General features: G+C 35.7%; 2 protein-coding genes across 6 annotated transcripts in view; both read right to left on the reverse strand.

Annotated features, from left to right (window-relative positions):
* Nucleotides 1-220: 220 nt before the first annotated feature.
* On the reverse strand, nt 221-3,457 carry lrrcc1 (leucine rich repeat and coiled-coil centrosomal protein 1). Its single transcript, XM_028473389.1, has 6 exons — nt 3,124-3,457; nt 2,385-2,590; nt 2,226-2,291; nt 1,954-2,121; nt 780-943; nt 221-424 (listed from the first exon to the last, which is right to left on the reverse strand). Exons 1-6 carry the CDS (start codon nt 3,165-3,167, stop codon nt 221-223), a joined length of 852 nt encoding a protein of 283 aa, XP_028329190.1. The 5' UTR covers nt 3,168-3,457.
* Nucleotides 3,458-4,848: 1,391 nt separating this feature from the next.
* LOC114479308 (RNA-binding Raly-like protein) overlaps nt 4,849-25,556 on the reverse strand; it is a 58,759-nt gene continuing 38,051 nt past the window's right edge. For all 5 annotated transcript variants that reach the window (XM_028472920.1, XM_028472919.1, XM_028472921.1 and 2 more), the window contains 7 exons: nt 10,304-10,379; nt 9,918-9,965; nt 8,605-8,795; nt 7,143-7,256; nt 6,857-7,011; nt 5,770-5,807; nt 4,849-5,440 (listed from right to left, as the gene is read on the reverse strand). In XM_028472920.1, the coding sequence (XP_028328721.1) occupies nt 5,775-5,807; nt 6,857-7,011; nt 7,143-7,256; nt 8,605-8,795; nt 9,918-9,965; nt 10,304-10,379 (617 nt within the window). In that variant the 3' untranslated portion in view covers nt 4,849-5,440; nt 5,770-5,774. The remainder of the gene's footprint in view (nt 5,441-5,769; nt 5,808-6,856; nt 7,012-7,142; nt 7,257-8,604; nt 8,796-9,917; nt 9,966-10,303; nt 10,380-25,556) is intronic.

Raw genomic sequence — 25,556 nt, forward strand, 5'->3', positions numbered from 1 at the left:
AATTATGATTTATACAGTAATTTTAAGGTGTGTTTTGAAAAAACATAAACAATTATTTGTAAAAAAAATTATTTTGTTACTCTGCATGTGATATAGATGCTGCACGCAGAATCAAACCTTCAAGACTAGAAATTTATTAGGAAAAATAAACCTTAGACCAGTATTAGACACTTTATTTGCACACTTTATCACATCTGCTGGTACACAAATATCAGCAGAGTTAAAAATGCACCTGTTGGATGAGCTGACACACTTGGTGCTCCAGTCTTCGGATGCGCTTCTCATTGCCAGCCTCTAAAGGAGCAGCTGTAGCGGGCGGAACATGCTGGATGTGGAGGGGATGTGATGGTGAATCAGCCTGACGATGGAAGTGGGTCAGCACCTGGTCAATGCGGGGTGTGGTGATGGGACCCCCGCATTTATCCTGCAACACAAAACCACCCCGGCTTACGGCTTTGAATGTGAGGAAACTATAAGATGTATAATTTAATCTGTGTAAAAGTATATCCATGTAATAACAATGCAATGATTATTCTAAATATTTACAAAACAGATTGCTGAAAGTGTGAAGTTTTGAAAAATGTGTTACAGGTATATTAGTTTTTCCAATTGTGGAGCAAGACATAGTGATGCCATTCAAAAATTAATTAAATATCTTATTAAAATACATTTGGAAAAACTTTATGGAGCGGGTAGTCAATTTGAAAAAAAAATAAAAAATTAAAACAGAAAACAAAAACCATACAGTTAATATGAAATCCACATAAAAAAAAATGTACCACTTCGCTGTGACTGGTATCCGAGGTGAACAGGAGGTCTACGTAGTCCTCCAGACCAGGGATGTTAAGAGGACTGTGTCGAACAGGAACTGGATTACCCTGGTGGTCCAGGCCATCCAGAACTGAGATCTGAGGAAGTGACTCGAACACAGTCTCCCTGTAACCTGCAGGTCAACAGAAACACGTGCTCGAGCAACAGGATTTGATTGCAAGATTTCCCCCATTACAATGAGATTTCAACAACATAGGAGAACAAATATATATATTATTGGAAATGTAAAAAGTGTGACTATTCTTCTTCAAAACACAAATTTTTTTTGAGAATGTTGACAGTTGAGACCAAGACAAACTTTCGAGCAGCAATTTCAAACTTTTACATCATCTTTTTAAGCAACTTATGTTTGATTTATTTATTTGCGAGGCCTACACTATAGGGTAGATTCCTTAAGATTGCGTGTCGCATGGTTGAGACCGTTTTATTTAAATGAACACTTTGCTCGTTTAACATAGAGAGGTGAGTGCACAGAAGCACAAAATGACATTTTAAGAAGTTATATTGGAGGCATGTTGAGTTCTCTGTCTGCTGCACAAACATTCAATAATGTAGAAAAGAAAAGAAAAAATAAGTAAATAAAAGTGTTGTTTAATAAACTTTAATACCTAATGTTTAGCCAGTTTGATGAATTGCATTGCGCCAACTACATTAATTTATTTGCATTTCCCCCTCCCATATTTTTGTACTCCTTATGAGATCCGCCTACATTACATATTCATCAGAGGGAAACATGCTAAATGGATTGTGGGCTCATTGTGATTGGCTGAACACGCGCAGTCCTGATTCCTTGGTTTGTACCCCTTATCAGCACGTGGAGTGATGTTTGCACATGTTTTAATACCCCTAAACCTTTAGCGAATCTGCCCCAATGTCTTTATCATATAAAAGAAAATCGTCCCTAGCAGTTTAAACACAAATAATGTAGTTTAAATCAGGAGGCAAATTTCCCCAATAAACAGAAAGAGTGACTCTAGATTTTTCAGCGACCATTGTTAGTAAATATTTTGTTTTAGAACTAAACCTTTTCAAATTCACTCCTATAACCCAACATCCATGTTGATTTAATGCACTAAATGTATCCATCTTTACATTAACCCAATGTCATGACTCTAGTCGTACCTGGTGACCTACAGATGGGGTTATTTCTGCCATCCTGACTCAATGTGACCTCTCTCAGACACTGTATTCCCAAGAGGCACTGCAGGAGGTGATCAATATTGTCCAAGTGGTTGCTATGGAGACTGAGGTGTTTTAGCTTGTACTCCGAGCCATGGAGATACAGCAAACCTAATGAGGTCAGGAGAAACCAGCAGTGAGCGATCTGACGCTCCTACACATGTCTTCACAGAAAAAGGAAAACGTGTTCTGATACGACCCCAGTTTCAACATACCACTAAGGTCATTTATTTGATTGTAGGACAAGTTTAATCTAGTGAGGTTCACAAGTCCATTCAGTCCTAAAGAAAAGCAAAGAGGACATTAACAAGAGCTTTTATAGCTCAAACACAACAGAATCTGTTATATCAATAAAATCTTGATTAAAGACTCACCTTCAACTGTGATAATAGAGTTGCAGGACAAATTTAAAGTCCTCAGTGAAGTGAGGGAACTCAGTCCTTCAATCTTTGAAATTAAATTGGAGGAAAGGTCCAGGTGTCGCAGATGCCAGGCTGAGGCCAGACCCTCAATCCTCGGGATGCGATTGCAGTGCAGAATAAGTGACGTTACACTGGGATTTAAGTGAACGTCTAACAAACTAGAAAGAGTTTGACATGGTCAGATTTATAACAAAAGATGGAATTTACAAGTCATGAAATCATCTGCAGGATTTTAAAATAAGTAGAAGAGACTGAGGAGTATTAGAAATTATAAAATTATATTTCACATTTATAAAAATAGTTTCTATGTTGGCCACAACTTTTTCCCAGATATTGGGCAAAAGCTAGATATTCCACGTCCCAGGTTCTTAAAAGTTTACTGAATGCAGTGGCTCGTGATACGGAAACGTAAGAATAGCAGTTCTGTCTATTCAAACGGAGAGCCCCTCATTGGCCAGTTAAGGTCACGTGATAGGTGCACCACGTGACTTAAAGTTCCGTCAGTTTTATTTTAGGTCATATTTATTTTTAGCTACCCCGCTAACCCTGTGTAAATGAATGTGTATAAATCATACACACATTCAATGGCCTGACTGGAAACTTAAATGTGAGTCTTTGGTTTACGATACAGTTTAATCCCACCTTCGTGAATTTTGCACACAATTATAAAAATAACTTTTAAAAAGGTTACCTTGTGACGTTGCTGTCAACGAGGCTCAGCTCTTTGTCCCCCATATCAATGGCATGAGACGATTTACAGCATGAGTTTATATATTACATCTACTCATTAACAGACAGATGTTAGTATGCTAAACATTAGCAGCTCAAACTGAGATTGAAGCCTCAACTTCGACTGAACTCAAAGCTCAGCGGACAGACAGGACTGTCATTAAGCGTCTATCTCAGGAGCTCTAAGCACAAACATGACATCCATCTTTTTCTGTCGGTAGAAACTACTTTGAAGGTGATTTATCATTTAGTTTTCCGTTTATTTGAAACCACCGCTCCAGGAGACACACTTCCTGTGTACATCACGTCTCTATGGACGTTTTCCGGTGAACTTTTCTTCTTCTTCTGTGGATTATTATGGTGGTTAGTAAACAATAAGTGGTGCATTACCGCCACCAGCTGCTGTGGTATGTGGATCTAGCGTTTGCTCACAAACAAAACAAAAAGTAAAACCTCTTATATCCTATCCATAACGTGTATTTCTATCAAAAACTGAAATATAACCATATACTCTTTCCTTTCTAAACTTTCTCTCAGGATTTTTAAATTGAATTTGCCTTAAATTAGTTTAAGCTTCCTCACATTCAAACAATACATGCTCAACTGTCTCCAAATTCCCCAAAATACAGTCTCATGGTTCCCCATCTTAAATAACGTGTTGTTCAGTCCTGTGTGTGTCCAAACCTCATTCTTGATATTTTTCCTTCTTCATTTCTGTTTCTTCCAGCTTTCCTCATTTCCCCAACCCGTGTTTGTATTCATTTCATTTATTAGGGCAGCGTATAAATACATTAAGTTAAACATAAACATAGATGTGTACAATATATACAGTGAAAGTTATGTACATTCTACCGGTTAAATAAATAAATAAATAAAACTACGATCATTATAAATATAATTTAAAGATCACTAGACTACATTATGTAATACCCCCTTCCTTTTCTCTCTTCCTCTCATTGCTTTTGCCGTTTGATAATATCCCATTTATCTGTTTTTCGGAGCTGAATTATCAAATCAATGTTAATATACTTTGTTCCTTATTTTGCTTTCTTATCTGCTAATTCATTTCCTTTTATCCCGCAGTGTGCTGGGACCCATAGAAAGATTACTGACAGGCCCATCACCTGACTCCTGAATAGTATTTGTTGTATTTCGATTAGAATGTCATTCCTCCCTTCAGGTGTTGTAAGTTGATAGTGAGGAAATACAGTCTGAAAAATGACCGTTTTCAGTGGTTTGATTTCCTCCACCCATTGCAATGCAAGTAACAAGGCCATAATTCCCCTGTATATACTGACACCCCCTCATTGACCTTTCATGCTACTCTTAATTATAAATTCTGGAATGACAAATGCCACCCCTACGTAACCTATGTAACTCTGTACTTAACTGTAATAATTATCTATATATTGTCGTACGTTCTTAATTTTTTATTTAAAAAACCTCTCGGATCACACATGGATAGAAGATTTCTAACAAATTTAAAAAATGAATTATGTTGTAAATATATATATAATACTATTTACAACTAATCTCAGATTGAGACCAAGTTACAACCACTGTTTCCCACCCCCAAATTAAGAAAGTAAATGTCAACACATTTTGAATAAATGGCAGGTTTATGTACATAAAAATGATCATTTATGATTTTACAAGTCATGTTATAATAAAACAAACAGTTGTCACATTGTTCTGATTACAAAAAACAATGCTTTTAAATATTAAAATGTAAAATCAATGTAGAGGAGAATAAATTACACATTGTGAGTGAATTACATTGTCACATATGTTTCACATTTGATAAATAAAACAAAGCACTTATATAAAATCTTTGTATGTGTTACAATAATATTTAGCTTCCTGCCTGCTTGATGAATTGCCAGTTTTCAGTGCACGGAAACAAAAACAGACGGATACAAAAAAGTTAACAACTTTTTCCATTGATTTTAACATTACGCACAAAAAATAAACAAACATTATAGATAAACCATACAATTTATTTTTAGTCCATATTTTTTTCCAGAATGGCAATAACTTAAAGAGAAATGATTGGGTAATTTTTTGCAAGTGATCTTCCAGTAGCTTTGAGAGCGTTCATACTCTGTGTTCCATTACAGCACAAATCAGGAAAGTCCAGTTTGAATGAGGCAAAAAAGCAAATAAACACAAGGATTCTTCTTCCAACATCACTTCTTTCATGTCAAATACACTGCCTTTGATCAGAAGGTGTTGCTGCTTGCTGGTCCTCTGGCGTCCCTTATTGTAGGCCTCTCCACAACCTAAGATGGAGGGAAAAAAATACATCTGCAGTAAATGTTAATTATTTTCATCAATATATTGGAGTGAATCGATGTAGTTTGGGAGGGAATCGAAAGAAAGATAAATGCTTCTGGTATGAAAAGCATCTATTCGTATACCAGGGAGCAGTGTGACAAACTGAAACGGGAACGTCAAGAGCCGTTTCTCATTACATTAAGCCTTTGAAAATGGTTTCGATTTTCTTAGTTAGCTATAGTAAGTTGTTTTTCCCTGAAGAGGCTGCTGTGTGTTTGTTTTTCCAAGACTGTGAAACAGAAATGGCACACACATAGAAAGTATAGAGACTCACCTCTTTCAGTTGTCAATGTCAGATGTGTGATTTTCTATCTGGAAAACAACAAAAATAAAGTTTCATGCAAACAGAGTGTCACCAAGTCCAAGTTCTTAATTATGAAGGAGGAGCTAGTAATTCTTAGCGTTTTACCTAATATTATATTGAAGTCATATCAACATTTGTCCCCTTTCTACACAATGATTTATTTCCTTTGACGATGTACATTTAGGTGGGGATTACTTATTTCAGGAAACTCAAAAAGACGACTGAACTTGTGGAGTAGAAGACGTTTCTAATTCAAGAGGTTTTTACATTCTGACTTATAGAGTTTGTCACTTCTCCAGGTTGAGGTAAAACTAGTAAAAGAAATGATATGATCTTGTTTTTCACACCTTTCCCTCTTGGATGAGAGGTGAAAAATCTCCAAAACTTCAAAATATTTCAGTGCCCTTTAGTCTACAACCCGTGTCAAACTCAAGACCCGGGGGCCAAATTAGGTCCATTAGAGCATCAAATTTGGTCCGCTAAAGTAAGTGAAATTACAGAAAAAACATGTATAATTGTACAAATTACAAAACTCAATTTATTAAAAATCCTACAAATTTCCTCAAATTATTCTACTAAATTAAATAACAATCATTCATAATATCAAGGAAATGTAAGTGAATTTAAGTTCAAGGTCACTTAATGCTTGGTTGTCGGTCTCATACACTATGTTTGTAATTTATATGTGGAAGTGCAAACTAGGGCAAATTAATGCTGAAATTGCTATTTTTCCTGCGTAAAATCTGCGGCCCACTTGAGATCAAACTGGTCTGTATTTGGCTCCTGAACTAAAATATTACTCCTTATTTTTAACTGATAGTCTTTTCAGATGCTAACTTTTTTGAAACATGTTCACATTATGCAGGACAGAAAGTCAACAAATAAAACCACCATCAGACACATTTATGTGGTGAACGTAGCACATTTAAAATCTGATAAATGACACTTTCAGCAGGTTTTCTTTCATTTATTTATTCATACATTCAAACTCCCCTGCACTCAGCTCCAGTTCATGCTTCCATTACACACCTGTAAATATAAAATGTATCCTGCTCACCATGCCATTAGTGCCTTCGTCTTCGAAGTCATCTTCATTGCCATTTGTAATCTCCCCCACCTCCACCTCGGCCGTCTTCTCCATTTCCTCTCCACTGTTGTCGACTCTATTGCCATGGAGACACTCATACACCCCCTCCTGCTTCCTCTGCATCTCTTGGAAAGCATTTAGGAGAAAAAGACACAGACGGACATTTGTTATCGATATTATTACATCATATTTAGACAAATAACGTATTACAGCATTGACATTGCTGCATGGATGCTTGTCTTCTTTTTCATCTTACCAGCATTGAAACGATGTTGCCTCTCAAACTTCTCTAGCCTTCCTAGCAGCGAGTCAATTTTGTTCTTAATCTGTGACAGCTCCTTCTTAATGGACACGAGCTGGTCTGTTTTAACTGCAAACACACCAAAATGTCTGTTTGGACAAAACATTTATGACACATGACAGACTATAACAACATAGTCGTGAAGACTAAATTCAAATTCAGAAACTGCTCCGTCTTTTTTTTTTTTGTTGATGTTTAAAAATACTGAGGATTGAATTACATTTGTCATGTTATGGTATCTGAATGATTGCTTTATTTGTATTTCAACTGTTAAAAAAACACACACACAAAACTAGGGATGGGAATTGATAAGAATTTAGCGATTCCAATTTCATTAACGATACTGCTTATCGATTCGATTCCTTAGCGATTCTCTTATCGATTTTCATTGGGTGAGGTAATTAAATAATACAAATGGATTTGTTTGCTTTAACTCTTTATTATCTTATTTTTGTCTCTTAAATTTCCTGCAGGAATATCAGCTCTCTTTTAATCCACCAGGTATAGATTGTTTTCACTGGATAATAATATATACAAAAGAGCTATATTAAATTGATGAATTATTATTATTAATATTACAACATGACACATTTTGGCTACAAACATTTGATAATATTTACAGTGCCCCTGTTGAACTTGAACAACTTGATCCAAAACTAATTCAGACATAAAACAAATATTTATTCTGTAAAAAATAACAATAACCAAAAGTACAGCTGCACTTATTGTTATGTATTTAAACGGTGAAGCTTTAGTTTAGCCTTTGTTTACATTTCTATAAATGGCCCTTCAGAGACGCCGTCCCCGTTGTTACATGTGACGTCATCAGCCGTGTGTGTGTGTGTGTGTGTGTGTGTGTGTGTGTGTGTGTGTGTGTGTGTGTGTGTGTGTGTGAAAGAGCAAACTAAAGACAACGATCAGTACTAGTCCGTCTCCCATGTCTGATTACTTGTAATGAGGACATAAAATGGCGCCGAGGTGTGTGTTATTGCGGAAGTTTGTTGTTTTCAGAAGAAAAGTCCACGCAAGAAGCAACTTTTGCGTGAGTGTACAGAACCCGGAATTGAGTATCGTAGCAACAGAGATGCTACAAACACAGCACGGAGAACAGCACAGCTGCAGGTGGAGGAGGTGGATTCTCCACGGTGGACAGCAAACAACTATATGGTAGAAGGAGCTTCACTTGGTGCTAGCATAAACACACAATATACAGGACCTGGAAGAGTTTATTGTTACGTATTTGCAACGTAAGAGGAACCGATGTACAGAATTGACAGGCAAGCAAACAAACGATTCCAAAGAATTGGATTACTGGGAACCGGTTCTCAGAAAGAACCGGTTTTCGATTCCCATCCCTACAAAAAACAAACAATAAGAAATCAATGTATTTAGAGCAAAGAGCACAAGGAGCACATACGTTTAGGACCAGCTATGGATGAGCTGGTAATGAGTGTTCGGGAGGATGAAGAAGAGGAGGAAGAGGATGAACAGGCCCTGATTGGAAAAGAGGATTTGGCTCTACGAGTGGATGGAACGACTAGCCGGGAGCGTTTGATGGGAATCACGCTTCGAGTCGGGGGCAGGACACAACCGTGGTATTCAAAGAGTCTGTGGAAGAAAAAAGTAATATAATGTTTTATAGATGAACAAATAGTCGGTGTTTCCTCCCATAGCCCAAATATAGAAGTGTTTCACCCACATGCATGCCTCAAAGATTAGCACAGTGCCTGTGCATAATGTGTGAATCCATTTTTTTTCTTTTAAATTCTGCTAACATGACATCAAGTTGCCTAAATAACAGCAATGGCTAAAGTTCATAGTATTGTGCAGTTGACATAAACAAACCATGAAATGTCAGAGTGAAGAAACATTTTCTGCTGAGATGGATGAACAACCTACCAAGGGACTGTCTGACATTCAAGCTCCTGAAGATACAGGCATCATTAGTAAGTCAGGCAATGAAAAATAATAATAACCTTCAATTTATTCTGCATGTGATGATGTAGAAAGTCTGCCAAAGACACAGCTTTCTATACTCATAAGAAATCTGTTTTTTTAAATCCAAGGAAACATAAAGAGGGAGCAGTTGTAAGAGTCAATTTTGTTCTCAAATTGTTTGTATGAGCATTTAGACCACATGTGTCAAACTCAAGGCCTGGGGGCCAAATCCGTCCCTTTAGCGCATCTAATACAGCCCACGGGAGAAAGTAAAAATGATGTAAAAAACATATATCAGTGTGTAAATTAAAACATAATTAAGTTGTAGATATCTCCGTCCCTCCAAATACACATCATATTTAGACAAATAATGTATTACAGCTTTGACATTGCTGCTAAATTAAACAACAATTTTTGATAATATCAAGGAAATGTATGTGAATTTATGTTTAAGGTCACTTAATGCTTGGCTATTGTCAGTCTTCTATATACTTTATATGTAATTTATACCTGGAAGTGCAAACTAGAGCACATTATTGTTGAAATTGCTCTTTTTCTTGCTTAAAATCTGTGGCCCACTTGAGATTAAACTGGTCTGTATTTGGCCCCTGAACTAAAATGAGTGTGACACTCCTGATTTAGTGAGAAACTGAAACATTCAACAAATGTGTCATAATTCTACTATTCCCACTGATATAATAACAGTGCAGGTTCTTTGATCTTGCACAGTTTTTAACAATACTGTTGAGATTTTTGATGACTACAAACATCCAAATATAGCTTTTTACGTACCTGCCGTAGAAGTCATCTCTGTGATAGTCGTAGTCAAAATCGTAGCCACTGTAAACATTGGAGAAAAGTTTTCTTTACAAACAATGGAGGAAGCAGACATTTAAAATTTTTTATCGAGGTTTTGCTTTTTAATTAATTCAGCATTTCAAATTTTACGTGTATACACGAGCACCATTTTGGCAGTTTTGCACATCAAGAAGAGACTTTTTAACTGAGTAGCATCTTTGTGTTTCTCTTTACAGTGTCTTTGTTCTTGGTCACAATGTAGCCAAAGTCAAGCAGAATTTTACTGATTAGAATCATTTAATATTGAATGTATTATTTCCCTCTAATATGTATTTGTATAATCTAAATCTAACATATAATCTTTAATCAGACATACAGACCTGTAGAGAGATGAGAGAGGCCTCTTAGAGCCCATCTTAGACCTGTATGGTTTGGGTTCCCCAGCCATGTTGACGTCTGATAAGAAAAACACAGACCAGGGTCAAAAACAGTCCAATAAAATGGCAGCCATCCGTACACAGAAAGCCTTATGAACACATATGTCTTACTATAGTCAGGTCAATGTCACATGTTCATGTGAACCATGAAAGTACAACGTTGTCAGAGCATAGGCATATACAACAGATAAATTTGTATTCACATTTCTGTTGTGATTAAACTTTACTCCACAACGCCTCAAATGACATAAAAAGCAGTCTCTAATTCAGAAGAATGACACCTAATAATGACTAGTTAATGACTTCTTTAAATTCAAATTAAGGCAATTTTTCATAAACTGGGAAATGATGCCTTTTTGACATTGTAATTTTGAATATAAAGACTAGATTGACTAGATTTTAGTCATGCAGTTAAATTTATTCTTATGTCGGCCAGATTACAAAGTTTCTTTCAACATTTCAACAATCTCAGCCATTTAAATTATACAATTGATAAACTTTCCACTTTAAAATTCTATTTTTAAATATTAAAAAGTTTAAAAACCAATAACAGAGTGTATTACTTAATAATCAATGCTTTTCATGTTATTTTTAGTTATAAAATAATTTTCTAGGCCAGATTGGATGCAGTAATGAGCCGAATATGGACTCACACTAGACAAATTATTAAGTGAATCTAAATGATGAAATTAATATGGTCAAAAAGAATGTGAAATGTATTATGTTGAGGAAATAGTGTAACTGTATTGTGGTTTAAAATGATGTGCGACAATGACTGCGTTGCAGTTTACCTTTGTCTAATGTAATATATTTTTTATGGAGGTGGCAGTTGTTATAAATGTTCTTCTTTCTGCTCTTTTTCATTCATCTATTCTTCTTTTTTTAATGTGGAGGGGAAAGAAATTAGTTTTAATGTCTTGAATGAAACAAACAAGGGAATGAAGTTAAGGGCACATGTTAATGTAGGATTAGCACATTTGTCTCAAAGCAAAAACGTCCTGGGTTCAAGCCCATGGGGTGGACACTTGGGTCCTTTTGGAGTGGAGTTTGCATGTTCTCCCCATGCTAATCTGTTTTGTCACATTCTGTGTGTTTGCTTTATGTTTTAAATGTGTGTTCATGTATATTGTATGTATGAGAGTATGTGCATAGTGAGGGGGGCAGGGTTTAAAAAAAAAAAAAAGGGAAAAGGGAAGAAGGAAGGAATGGGAAATTGAAGAAATAGAAAAAACAAAAGAAGCAGGAAAATGTTTTCTGTTTATCGCTAGATTTGTGTGTTTAAACTTGGACATGACTAATGATGACTGTCTGTAACCCAATGATTCTATTTTTTCTATCTTGTTGCCTGCTGTTCTCAGCTGCTATCATTTTTCATCATTTTGTTTGCTGTTTGGTTCTGTGTATTTTGGAATTGTGCTCATGGGGTAAGTCATCAATAAGTAATATACTTCAGCTTTAACCCCTTCAGTCATTATGTATAGACATTATTTTTCCTTTTCTGTGTAAAGCCTTGTTTTAATGACTGAACAAAGAATTAACCAACTTCTTCCCACAACCCAAAAACATGACTATAGGTGTGTGTGCGTTGCACTGAGATGGACTGGTGCCCTTTCCAGAGTGTACCACCACCGAGTAAAATGGAAAATGGATGGAAGTAGAAATTTGGTGAGGTTGTCATGGATGCACATTGACGACTCAGTCCATCCTGCCAAAAACCGTGCTGTGTAAAATCCAATCATTTTATTGATCCTGCTGGATTGTCATCGCTACTTCAGCTAATGCTCAGCCCCCTCTAGCTTTGCACACTAAAACACTCCTCTGGCACCAAATGATTGCCCCATCATGCACCAACACACACAGAGGTTCACGTGGGGTAAGTCGAGTGGGATCTCTACTGACGGGTGACTCATCCAGAGAATAAACATATTAAATGCAAGAATGATGAGGCAAGAGGAAAAGTTTGGGAAGTAAACTTGTTTTTTAACTGAAGAGTTGCAGCCCAGTTGTTAGTACTTTACCATTTATCGCCTTCCCTTGATTAATTCATGGGATGGGCCGGTGCAGATTGGCCCCTGGCTTGTCAATTACCAGAGCACAAGCAGACATGAGGAATGGTGTATACAGTATGTGTGCATGTGCATAAAAAGAGACTCCTCTGTGCAAAGTTGGAGCTGGAGATAAAAGAGAAAGAGCCATGTTGGCAGTAGCCACTTAACCCGTGATTGATGCTATAAGGCTGTGTGCAGCATCATAACAAGGAGGACATAAAAAGTGTATTTTTAACTTTATTAGGAAAGCTGGTCAGTGTAGGAAAGAAGAAAAAGAAAAACACAGAGAAGATGAAATCTAGACTAAGATACACAACATGCTGCCCATCTACTCGACTTCTGTGGAGAAACAGCAGCAAAGCAGCTTTTATAAAGTCACTTGAGCTCTATACAGTGGCAATAGCAGAATAAGTTAATTCTGTAAGAACAGAAAATGTAAAATTTATATATAAATATGATTATTTAAAAAGATAAATACATATGGAAGCAAGGGGCTGCTCGTTGGTTGTTCTCCCTGAGTGTGTGTTTACTGTGGTTACTTTGGTCTCTCCATGGTCCCTAGACACGTGCTTATTATATTTATTTATTTTTTATGCTTATCCGCCTGTTATCTGTGTGCTATGCCTGTGTTAGCTGGTAACTTTTCAAGGTTGTACTCTCTGCCTTACCCCATGTGTTAGCTGGAATAGGCTTATTCTGTGCCACTGTAGCGGTCAAATGGGTATAGCAGTGGATGAATGTGTAAACTATGGCAACATTTTCATAGACATATATATAAATAACATTGAAAAAGGAAAACTAGCTAATATTTTACTTTTAATTTTTCTACTTTTTATTCGTCTTTTATTTATGCTATACTGAGTCACTGGTGATGTTGAAGCCTGTCCAAGCTGATATTTGGAGTAAGGCAAAGTACAATATAATACTATAAGTATATTAATTCCAACTCAGGGCTGTCTAACCAAATAAGGACCAGTTTGATCTCAAGTGGGACCGGGTTTTTGGTGGGAAAATGACAAATTTCAAATTGATTGTCTTAGTTTGCGCTTCCACGTATAAATTAATTTATCTACAAAATCAAAGCAAAAAAGTAACAGATGTTTTTATAGTTTTTATTTAATAAAAAATGTTCTAGAATAATTTGAGATTAACTGTAGAAATTTGTAATTTGTGATTAGAAATTACTGCCATTGTGTGATAAAAGCATTGGGAAACTGTTAGCCCATGCAAATATTGTGGAGTTTCATTGAATTTGTGTATTTGGAGAGGCTGGGCTATTGGTGACCTAATTACTTGGTAATTTAGACAATTCATATTTTCTGTCGTTTTTACTTTTCCCTGTGGGCTGATGTGAATGCTCTGAAGGGCTGGATTTGGCCCCCGGACCTTGAATTCGACACATGGATTCTAACTTATTGGTGCTTTTCTCATATCTACACTCTGGCCTTTCATTTGTTTTTTTTTTAAAAAAATGTAGCTTAAATTCGTTTTTTTTTTTCACATCAAACTTCACCAAATATTAGTATAATTACCTACTCTAGTGTTTGGTCTGTTTTAAGGTAATAATGAGTGCTTGAGCTCCCTCTGATAGATTACAGTAAAACTGATCACACAAATGATCAAAGTTGTGCAAGTCCCTCAATGGTATGACTCACTTTAGCTTCCAGCGTTTTTTTATTTTCTTATTGTAACAGCCAATGACGTGTCATTATGGTCAACGACCCTTCTATAAGGCACAAAGGAAAAACTCATTTCTATATATATATATATATATATATATATATATATATATATATATATATATATATATCTTTGGACCTAAGTAGTGTTTGTCTTCGTTTTTGTCACACTTCACACACATACACATTATGAAACTTCTTTTCTTCATGCTCTTCCACACAGTGCAATCTCTTCTGTGAGGTCACAGTGGGCTCTTCACACTGTCTGCACTGCAGGATTAAAGACCAATCTGCAGCTCTAAGAGACCTTGTGCGTCTAAAAACTGCAGGTGTCTGAGTTGTGTAACAGCTTTGTTCATCCGCTGTGGATCCTTCACCAACACAACTATCAGCACTTCAGGGTTCTCTAACTCTCTGTGGATTAATTCCCGGGTAATGAGACTGGGCTGAATAACCTCTGTTACTGCTTGCATGCATGTTTATTTTGGTTTGGAAATGAGTCTGTCAAGTCAGCGTGCCCTTTAGTGCTTTCTCTGGAGGTGCAGACATGTAATTAGAGTTGGACTGGGCAGAGATAATGGAGCCCACAAATCACACCTAAACCTAAACTGCTCCTCTGGGGGTGATTCTACATTACAGATGAGTAAAGAGAAAGTTACAGGTAGGTAGGTTTTTTTTTAATTATTTGTGCCTACAGGTACAAACAGAGCTCTTGCATTTGCATTTCCTTTAACTAATATAATAGTTTGTTTCCATGCAATCAGGTTTTTCTTCCTTAAATTGACTTTGACTTTCATTCCCCCCCTCCACCACACGCACACGCACACGCACACACACACACACACACACACACACACACACACACACACACACACACACACACACACTTATTCACCACATTAGTTGTGTGATAAATACCAAGTTTGTGGGTAGATACTGCGTTCTGCATTATTTAAAGAGATGTTTTGATGACCCGAATAACCAATACTAAGGTTGTAGGGGGGCAACGTTTCTAATATTTTGCCACATATTCTGTACCGTAGTATATAATCATCTTAAAGATGGAAATCCTTGTTTTAATCCGAATTAAAATGGGTTAAAAGTGACCAAAAATGGTGAAAAAGCTGGTGAAATGGGATTTTAAAAACCACAGAAATTAGTTAAAAGCTGCAAATTGGAGTGGCAGAAAAAGTGATAAAAAGGGTTCAATATTGGAACAATTAGTTTAAACTGGCAAATAATGGGCATGACAAATTGTGAATGTGGTTAAAATGTCACATTCAAATGGCAAAAACAAGCACGAAATATGGTGAAAATAGGTTAAAAGGGACAACTATCGTTATTATTACTGTTACTGGCTTGTGTTTTGTTTTTTCTGTTCTGCGCACCGACTACAGAGTCAAATTCCCTGTGCTGTTTTTTTAAAACTACTTGGCAAAACAAACTTTTCTGAGTCTGAAAATGAGTCAACATATGTGACATTTGGTGGGAAAAGTGGTAGAAAGGGTTTATACAGTAAGTGCAGAAAATGTCTTGAAAATGTGCAGGAAAGGCATTGAAATTTGATGGAGAAATGGCAGAAGTCATGAAGCAAAAATGCATTAAAAGGAGAAAAACTAATGAAAATAGGTTAAAGCTTAATGTCTGCACCAGCAGTTTTCTGCTTCAGAATGCTGTTGGAAAGAATATTTCCAAGTTATCACATTGTAATTAAGATCTAAATCAAATGCAGATTAATTTAAACCAAATCAGTTGTACAAACTGTAGTTAATAACCTCCTGCTTCCTGCACACATTGATTCAATGTTGAAGCAGCCTAAGCAGAACTGAAAGGTCTCCATCAGTTATCAGCAGCGCTCCATGCGAGCATCCAGAATGATTCCAATCAAGACAAATATTGGAATGTGGATCAATGTGCCCACGGCCTGTCCTTCCTTAATGCATTTGTATTGAATTAGATTCTGCTCTTTCCACACAGATTGTTATTCAGCAAGGCATTAATTTACTAGCCTGTCTAACAGTTATAAGGTAATATAAATATATTTTGCGCTGCTGATACCCATTATAAAAAAATGCTCAGTCGTTTTTTTATGAGTTGGCTCTGGTGATATTCAACATATCTAAATGTTTTTAGTTAACGCTGAATGCTGATCCCTTGTCCTTATGTCGATATGTTGAGAAAACACTAAAACAATGTTTTGGTTATTGTATGTAAACACAATAGGACATTTATTTATTTTTTTTCTTTCAGCTTTCTCTAAAATTTGAGTTTCTTTTCCCCAAATTATCCACAAAAATCTGAATGGAAATTTAATGTATAGAACACGACTAACAGAAAGAAAATACTAAATCAAAAGACATGAACCATTATTTCAGTGTGAGGAAGATTCACTTTTCTAAAGGCAAATATTTTTAATTTAGTATTTTCTTTGTTTTTGCATCACGTAATATTCTCATCAACCCTCTAAAGAGTGCGACACACTGTAATGTTTGAATTCATGGTCCATTTCTTCCACCAAAGCACATGTTTAATGAGACCAATGGGAATGGCAGCTGCTGCCTGCACAAAACTATCAGAGCCTCAGCTGTGAAAACAAAGGAGGAAACACAACCTAAACTTATCAAAGACACTGAAACACTGTTACCTTACGTTTTGTGTTGTGCCAATTCACTAGGGTGTTTTTTCATTCAATTTTTGTGATAAACAAAGTCTCTGTGGGTGCAATGTGCAAATAAGATTTATATAAATATGCATGCAAACCATACATATAAAGGACACACATTCTGACCCACTAATTTTAATGTTATTTTATTATGTCAAAAACATGAGAATTGGCACACTGCGTCAGTAGATTCTACTTACCAATAGAGATGTCCCAATCCGATATTGATATCGGATATCGGTCCGATATCAGCCAGAAAACAAATATCAAATTTTATCGGACTGCATCTAAAATCTCCGATATAAGTGCTCCGATAACTTTTAGTTGTTTTTGTCCCCGCCCTCAGCTGTTCCCACCATATACTGACAGTAAAAAATAACTCAAGTGAACTTGGATTGTTGACTATTGTTCTCTGTTTGAGTGACATCACTTGATCACGCCTATTCTAGCATTCCACACTACAAAATAACTAATAATAAAAGGATGTATGATTTGTGCTGATATCGTATTGGATCGATATCGGCCAATACCCAAGGCTGGTATCGTATTGGAAGTGAAAAAGTTGAATTGGGACATCCCTACTTACCAACATCCTGGTCATGAGTGACTCAAGGTCATATTGGCTCAGTTGGGTTTGCTCCACGGTACAAGGTACACTGTAAACCCGAACGTTCAAAGTAATTAAATAGATTTAGTTGTTGATACTCAAAGTTATAGAAAAAGTTCGACTAACTTAATTCTATCAAGTTGGTGTAACATGCTCCTGTCCGCCCATGTCATATGTGATTGTCTTTTCATGTTTCTTGAACGGGGATGGAAGTGAAATGCAATTTCCTTCTTGTGGAACGAATAAAGAATATCTCATCTCATTATGTTCTTCCTTTTTGAGTAACTTTAACTAATAATGTTTGAGTAAATTGAACTACATTTGTTAATAAGTAAGCCTAACTTAAAAACACAACTTAATAGAATGAAGTAATTACATGCTAAGATTGATAAAGTCCCGTCATTTCTGTCGTTTCAAAATTGGGATAATTCAAAAATAAACTTAATTCATATAGCACTTTAATCTAACTGTTATCAAAAAGTACAAGAAGCCAATCATCCAACCTTTTAAGTTCTGGAAAATTTTGACTTTTTTGTTAATCAACTTAAAAAAAAAAATTTGGAGTTCTGGTAACTTCTTCAGGTTTACAGTGTATTCAATCTTAGCTAATCTTTATTTAACCAGGTGAGACAGATTAGGAACACATTTCTTTAAGCTTAAGTGATTACACACCACAACACAATATGCACAACTGTAACATCACATTTCACTCTCAACTTAAAATAGTCAACTGTTTCGCACATTAAATTTCAGATTATTAACCAATCAATGTCCCTATAATAATTGATGCAGGGTTAAATAGAGCTGCCATTCTAAAGTCACCACTGGGTAAATCAGAGCTCAGTTTTCCTTTCCACTCCTTCCAGGTTTCTTAGGAAACCTCAAACCTTTTGTTCACGACAGCTGATATCACAGATCCTAATCTACACTATCTAAAGTTAAAAGAAATGCCCACAATCATGAAAAATTACAACGAAGCAGCAAATGACCTATGTAACCTTTAAATAAAAAACACACACACAAAATACACAGAAAGTTGCGATAGAGCAGAAAGCACTCAGGCAACAATTTACAGAAATAGACAAACTAATATTCTCTTGAACTACTGTCATTACCAACACTATCATAATAATACGTTTAAACCAGTATTAGAGGTTTTACTAAAGCATCTCACATAATAAAGCCTAAAGTCACAGCAGGAACAGCTCAGTATATACTACTCACGTCTTTGTGAGCGACGCCTGCCTTTGTACATATTCATGAGGAGCTCTAACACATCAGACGATGCTGTGCAGGTTCCAAGTCACACTAAAGATTCTGCACACAGACTGGCAGCTAGCCTCCTGCTTTGGACCATACCATTCAACAAACCACAGGGGGGGAAGGGGGAGGTATTTTTAGGCTATAAGTTGTGTGGTAAGTTAAAACGATACTAAAATGTATCTTTGTAGTATCAAATTAAATTAAAAAAAAAGGCACTAGCTTTACTCCCATGAAATTAATATTTATGACACAAAAAACAGAGGTTTGTGATCACAAAGTACAACACAGAGCTTTAACAAAAAGCCTGATAATTAGTCGTGGGAGGTTCCTTTATAATCACATGAACATATTCTTCAAGTTATAGCTGCTGCACAGAAATGGTCGGGGCCAGGTAATTCTGAATGAATGGTAAATGTCATAATGGACTTAATTTAAATGGCACTTAAATGACAAAGTAATTTCAATGCATTTTACATTATGAGCTCATTCACACATCAGTGAGACAGAGCTCCCATGCAAAGTGATTGGTTTTTGATCAAAACCACAACCTCTCGATCAGAATTGAGTTACTTACCCAGATACATAAGTTTAAAACATCTCACTCGTTACAGGAATTCTACAGCTGCAATGATTAGTCAATAAATCAATAAGTCCAAAATAATTAATGCACACAACTATTTCTTGATGGCGCATCTTCTATGTCACTGAGCAAATCACAACATAAAAATGTCACCTGTACCTTCACTAATTAACTAAGCCAAGCACCTGTGAGCAGCTGCTAGCGTCTAAAGGCAGATTTCAAACGGCTGTCAAAAATTCAGTTATTAACACAAAAATCCCAAAAAACATAAACTGCATCTAGGCCGCATGGAGATGATCTTTAAATTTGCTTTTTCTTGCATTGACTCCAATTGTTCGCATAAGAGCAAAATTCAGAATGCTGTAAAATAAAAAAAAATTAAAAATTCTGATATTTTCCAAATATCATCAACAATGACTCCAGAATTTTGTCCTTTTTTAATGAACATTGAAAATGTATTTACTGTATGGATAATATGACCATTTATATCGAGCGCTTGGCTGTGCTGTTGTAATATGCTCAAAACAGAAAGTGAAACAGAAACTATGATGAGAGTCACCAGCAGGAGGGGTTGTAGAACCACCTCTAAGAGATGAACATAGGGATTTATCTATTTCCTCAACAATTTCATCAAAATCCATCAATTAGTTTTTGAGTTTGACTGTTCACAGACAAATAAATAAAACATAATCTCCTTGGGGGAGGTATAGACCCCTTTCGTGACGTGGCTGGAGGCAAAAACAGGAAACGCCGCTGGCTAAAGCATAGATATATATATAAACACTAGATGATGCAAGCGGGATTCGCCAGCGTAGCTCAACGGCGGCCATCTTACCTCAGACAACTGACGTTCTGACATTCTGACGCCTTGTGCGGTAGCTGTTGGAAGGTGAGTGATCAGCACAAACAAAAACACCCTTAACTCGATGAAATATTGACGGCTGTACAAACGGTTTGCCTTATTACAAATATTATTACACGTAGGTTTGACATACTGTAGGATGCTTGTACATGTTGAAATTGCCACTTGCCGTTTGAAAATTGGACGTTGCTACGTCGCTCCCCAGTCTCTAACAACGCGGGTAAGTCATCTAGTGTTTATATATATCTATGGTGGTTTGCCTCCAGGCAATGCCCCGCCCAACAAAATACATCACAATGTTTACAAACAATCAAAGGGTCTATAGATGCATTTCTAGTGTATGTTTACCCTAAAACACTCATGCCAAAATAAAATACGTCACATGCACAAACAGGACCTGTGGACATGCATTAATGGAGAGATGTCAGTGTGGGGCTGCTTTTACTATGAAGGTAACGTGTTGGGGTTCCGTGCCTTGCTCAAGGGCGCCTCGGCAGTGCTTGAGAAGGGCCCTGGCCCCTCTCCAGCTAAAACTTCCGTATTTTTGGCTAGACTTGACCCGGTGACCCATGTCCCTACGGACACGATTAAAACACGTACTGTATGTAGCAGTGTCTTTAAGGATTTTTGTTTTTCTGTGTATTTTTGTCCTTTATTTTATCTTCTCATGTATTTTCATTTTCCTTTTGTATATTTCTTTTGTCGTCTTCTGAATCTTTGTATGTGTTTTGTAGGCATTTTGTTTATTTTTGCAGCTTTTTTTTCTTTCATTTTGTGCGTTTACTTTGGGGACTTGAACCAGCAACCCTCCGGTTCCCAACCCGTGTCCCTACTAGTGTTTGAACAGCCAAACAATAGGGCTGGGTAATCAGCCCAATTTCCCAATTCAATTTGAATATTTAAGTCTTGATTCGATGACAAACTGATTTTCGATTATTATTTACCATTATCGATCAGATTTTTTAGTGTTGCTGATTATTGATCTTACGTTTAACAACGGTCAGCTGCTGAATTATTTGACTGATTATTTGACACCTCCCAACACCTACAATATAGTATAGTGTAGTGTAGTAAATAAAATTTTTAAAAAATCATCCAAATTAGCAGGAATCATCTAGTTTTTAATACAATTTAAAAAAAAAACTGTAAGAATTACCAATTCATAATCTTTAATAGCAAAATCGCAATTAATCGATTACTGATTTTTTTTTTTCACCACCCCTATCTAACCGCCTCACAGCTTCTCAGGCTCAGATTTAGCAATAGGAATATTGGCAAATTAAACAACTTTCATAGAAAAAATGTATTTCAACATCTGAACTCCTAATTTGACAACAGAAAACATAAAATGAGCATAGCACAAATTTTATTTGGTAGTTTGCAGATTTTGTTTAAATATGTTAATATAGGAAATTCACCCACTGCTTGTAACAAAACTGAACTTTAGACCAGTCAAAGGGAAGTTGAAGTTATTCATTATTTCTGATCGAATGGCAAAAAAAAAAAAAAAAATACAAATAAAATAAAATACCCTGATTAATTATGCACAGAATAGCAGTTAAAAGTTGTAGTTTTCAAACAAAGTGGAGTGCTATTTGCATGAGTCTTCCAAAGATGTGTGTGCACACAAAATAAAACACAAAGAGATGGCAATGGGTAACATCTGCACTCAACAATGCCCCTTATATCATTGAAGGAAATGTTTTGGTTTTAACTTCAGGGCCACCTTTTTCTTTTTTTATTTTAGCACACAATGTGAATGTTGTGGAGTATGTAATTTGTCCAAAAGAGGGCGGCATCGGACAGCAGCTACACAGCCACACAGCGTAAAACTTTAGGAGACAGAATCTCACAAACTCAGGAAACAAATAAAATACAAGTATATTCATTTTTTGAGACTCAGGTGTGATGTGACTCAGCAGTTCAGGCCGATTGTGTGCATTCAACACATAACACATTCAATAACAACTTGTAACCCTTTGGTCACGTTATATAAAACAATACCACAATTTTCTGTGCGGTTACTCCACGTGGTTCAATAAAAGTGTTTTAACAAAATTATTAAGCGTTCACTCCCTCTGCAGACACCACACACACATACTAATGACTCTAAATATGATATGATTCTGATTACCATGGCACATTCATAGAATATCTGATTTATCATGCATATTATTAATGCATATCTGCATTATTAGGGAAACCCACTTATTGGTTTTCAGAAGTTCAGTATATATTTTGGCTGACACATGCTACAAAAAGAAATTCAGATTTAGTTTAGCAGGCAACAATGAATCAACACATACTGCTTTGAACTATGACTGGGCATCTTTAATGGTTTCACATTAGGCCTGACCTGATAGAAAATATTTACAGTATACCGTGAAAACTGGATCAAAACAAGACCAAAACCTATTTAACTCCTAAGATAATATATAAACTGTGATACATACACTTTGCCAGAACTAAAAGTGACTTTGGTAAAAGTGAAAGTCACCCATTAGAAAATGACTTGAGTAAAAGTCTTGAAACAGCTCACATACGTAAAGTATTTTTCTAAGTACATGTAAAAAGAAGCAAATAAACCATAAATGTTCTCCCCTTCTTCTCTTTACTTCACTTTTAGGTAAATGAAAAAGACGTGGTATGATAAAACAACAAAAAGAAAAAAAAACACCATCCAGGATGGTTTTCTTGCTGATATTTTTTTAAATTAAATCCACTGATATTTGTTCTCTTTCTTTCCATCTGGGTCTATCGCTTATCTCTTGTATTTAAGTTTATCTTATTCTTATGTCCGAGATCTATTCCTAAGCATTTTAGGGATCAAGACTCAGCTTTGAAGCCACCTAGTGGAGCCATGGGCCCTGTGCAGTTTGATAGTCAGCCTATAGCCATAAACACCTATTACATATACAGAACTTTTCCAAAAAATTTGAATATCATGGAAAAGTAGATTAATTTCCATAATTCCATTCAAAAAGTTAAACTTTCATAAGTTATTGATTCAGGGTCCACAATTTAAACGATTTCAAGTATGTATTTGTTCATTTTTACATAATTTGGGCTTCCAGCTCATAAAACCCACAAAAACAGGAATTCAAAAAATTAGAATACTGTTTTTTGAAATCCTGTTTTTGTGGGTTTCATGAGCTGGAAGCCCAAATTATGTAAAAATAAACAAATAGATACTTGAAATTGTTTAAATTGTGGGCCTTGAATCTATAATCTATGAAAGTTTAACTTTTTGAAAGGAATTATGGAAATTAATCTACTTTTCCATGATATTCTTTTTTTTTGGAAAGGGTTTGTATAACAAGACAATAAAGCTGCTTAAATCAGGAGTTTCACCTCACGCTGAGTGAGATTTTGTAGCCTTAGTTGGAATAACAGATGTGGTCCGTTCTTATTCATATTTAATGAGAGATTGACGCTTGTATTTTTCAAAGCTGTAAACCAATCAATAAGTAATGTAATAAAAAGGAGAATCCCCTCAACGCTCTCACTGTGAATGCTTCGTCCCTGTTGATTTATACGCCTGCTTCTGCTTATAATTACTTTGGTTTTTATTAGAAAAATGTATAACCAATAAAAAAAATCCACATTGGTGAAATTTGACACTGACGTTAGCTATTTTATAACAGAGGGAGCCAGATGTTGCTACTTATTTGTGAGCAACAGCAGTTTCAAAAAGCAGACACAGCATGTTTAAAGGTCTCTGATTGACTAAATGTATAATGTATGTATATAAGTGTACAACATTGATCCAGTCTCTCGACTATAGTCTAAATTTAAAATTAATTTGTCTTATTTTTTACTTTTCTTTCTTTTTTTGCTTTAAATATGAGACAATACGTTATTGGTTTGTCATGTTTTTTATGAATTTTGTTCTAGTACAAAAGAGATACGCTCATTTTCATTCAGGTGCCACATACAGCTCACTTTGCTCTCAAGAGGGTAGAACCAGTAACATCAAAGCACGATTTTAGCTCACAGCAGCTCCAGTGAATGTTAATAGTCTGTTGTTACTTTATTTAGTTATGGGATCAAAGCTGGGGAATAAACCCCAAATAGCTTATTTAAGCTTTTTAATGTTTTTGACACCTGATCAGACACTTAGTAGTAGTAACCAAAGTTACTAGTTACTTTCAAATTGTACAATTTTTTTAAAAATAACACCAATGAATTAAATTCAAAATAAAACACCTTCTCTAATTAAACAGCATTCAATGCTGTTTCGTCCCGGTACATTACGTTTAATCTGATTGGTCGGCTATGATATGATGCATTTGATTGTTGTCTGGTTATTTAATTTTTTTTCTAGTTTCAAAATGTCCGTTGATCCTTTTAAAACCAAAAATAATAATTTACTCAGTAACGTTTCGGGGTAGAACTGCATTGAATTACAAGAAACATTCATTTATTATCCACAAAGGCATCTGTATAAAATAAAAGGTATGTCAAAATGTACAATTCCTTTTTAATTAAAAAAAAAAACAATAATTCAATTCAAGAAAAAAAAAAAAAAAAAAAAAAAAACCTTCAGACTCTAAGTATAGTTACATTGAGTAACTCTAAAACTTTGCCATGCTAAATGTGCCATGTGGGTAACAACATAATAGGTAGAAACCCCAACATGAACCCAAGAATGTGGCTGGGTGTTGATCAGAAATGGCACGACTAAGAACAAATGGATTATGTTCAATGTGCATTCATAAACTAATTTATGAAGAGACCATGAAACAAAGATAAAAAATAATAATCACAAAAAATAATAAATGACTCATTAAAGGTTGGGTGTAGAAATATAAAAAATGACTTTAAAACATACTTAAAGGGGGGTATCAGGTAAAAATCACTTTTTCAAGCTTTATATCATGTGTCATTCCCTCCTGAAAAACATATCTCCAGTGTTTCTAAGATTGATTCACATATTTTTGAGTAATCTTTGAATCTCCTGCCAGCAGCCATTTTTCTGCTGTTTTGCTCTAGCGGACGGGGGTCTGCCTTGGGGACGAGCCTCCGCCTTAGGGACAACGCCCCTCCAACCTCCTATTTTTCTTCCTTAGTTCAGCCACAGCCCAAGATTTAGCTTTTAATTTACTTATTTCAAATACTTTTGTAAGAAACCCATGGCTTATGTTGTCTGTACTCATTTATGTACGCATAAAAATTTAAAAATAAAATGTAATAAAAAAATAAATAAAACTTGCACCCCTCCCCAGGTTCCAGGACACACCTCCGTCAAAAACAGCTGAGAGATTACTTTGTGTTGATCAGTTTACTCTGCTCATCGTAGTAGCTGCCTGCCTTAAGTTTTTAAAAATGCCTTAAGCAAGAAAATTTATTTTTGGATGCAAAGAAAACAGCCCCCTTTTGGATGAAACAATTTGTCAACAATGGTTGGAGTTTATCTTTGGAAGCGGCCCCCGCCCCAAAAAAATATGCTATGTTTGCATTTTTCAGATGACTGCTTTAAAACAAGAGCTTCTTTG

The sequence above is a fragment of the Gouania willdenowi genome, chromosome 17 (genome assembly GCF_900634775.1).
Source record: "Gouania willdenowi chromosome 17, fGouWil2.1, whole genome shotgun sequence".
Lineage (NCBI taxonomy): Eukaryota > Metazoa > Chordata > Actinopteri > Blenniiformes > Gobiesocidae > Gouania > Gouania willdenowi.

Excerpts from the sequence above, each read along its gene's own strand:
- lrrcc1 (XM_028473389.1), bottom strand. The coding sequence starts at position 3,167 with ATGGGGGACAAAGAGCTGAGCCTCGTTGACAGCAACGTCACAAG. Across the intron at positions 2,591-3,123 it reads GTTGACAGCAACGTCACAAG|TTTGTTAGACGTTCACTTAA; the intron begins GTAACCTTTTTA and ends AACTCTTTCTAG. Across the intron at positions 944-1,953 it reads CCCCATCTGTAGGTCACCAG|GTTACAGGGAGACTGTGTTC; the intron begins GTACGACTAGAG and ends GTTGACCTGCAG.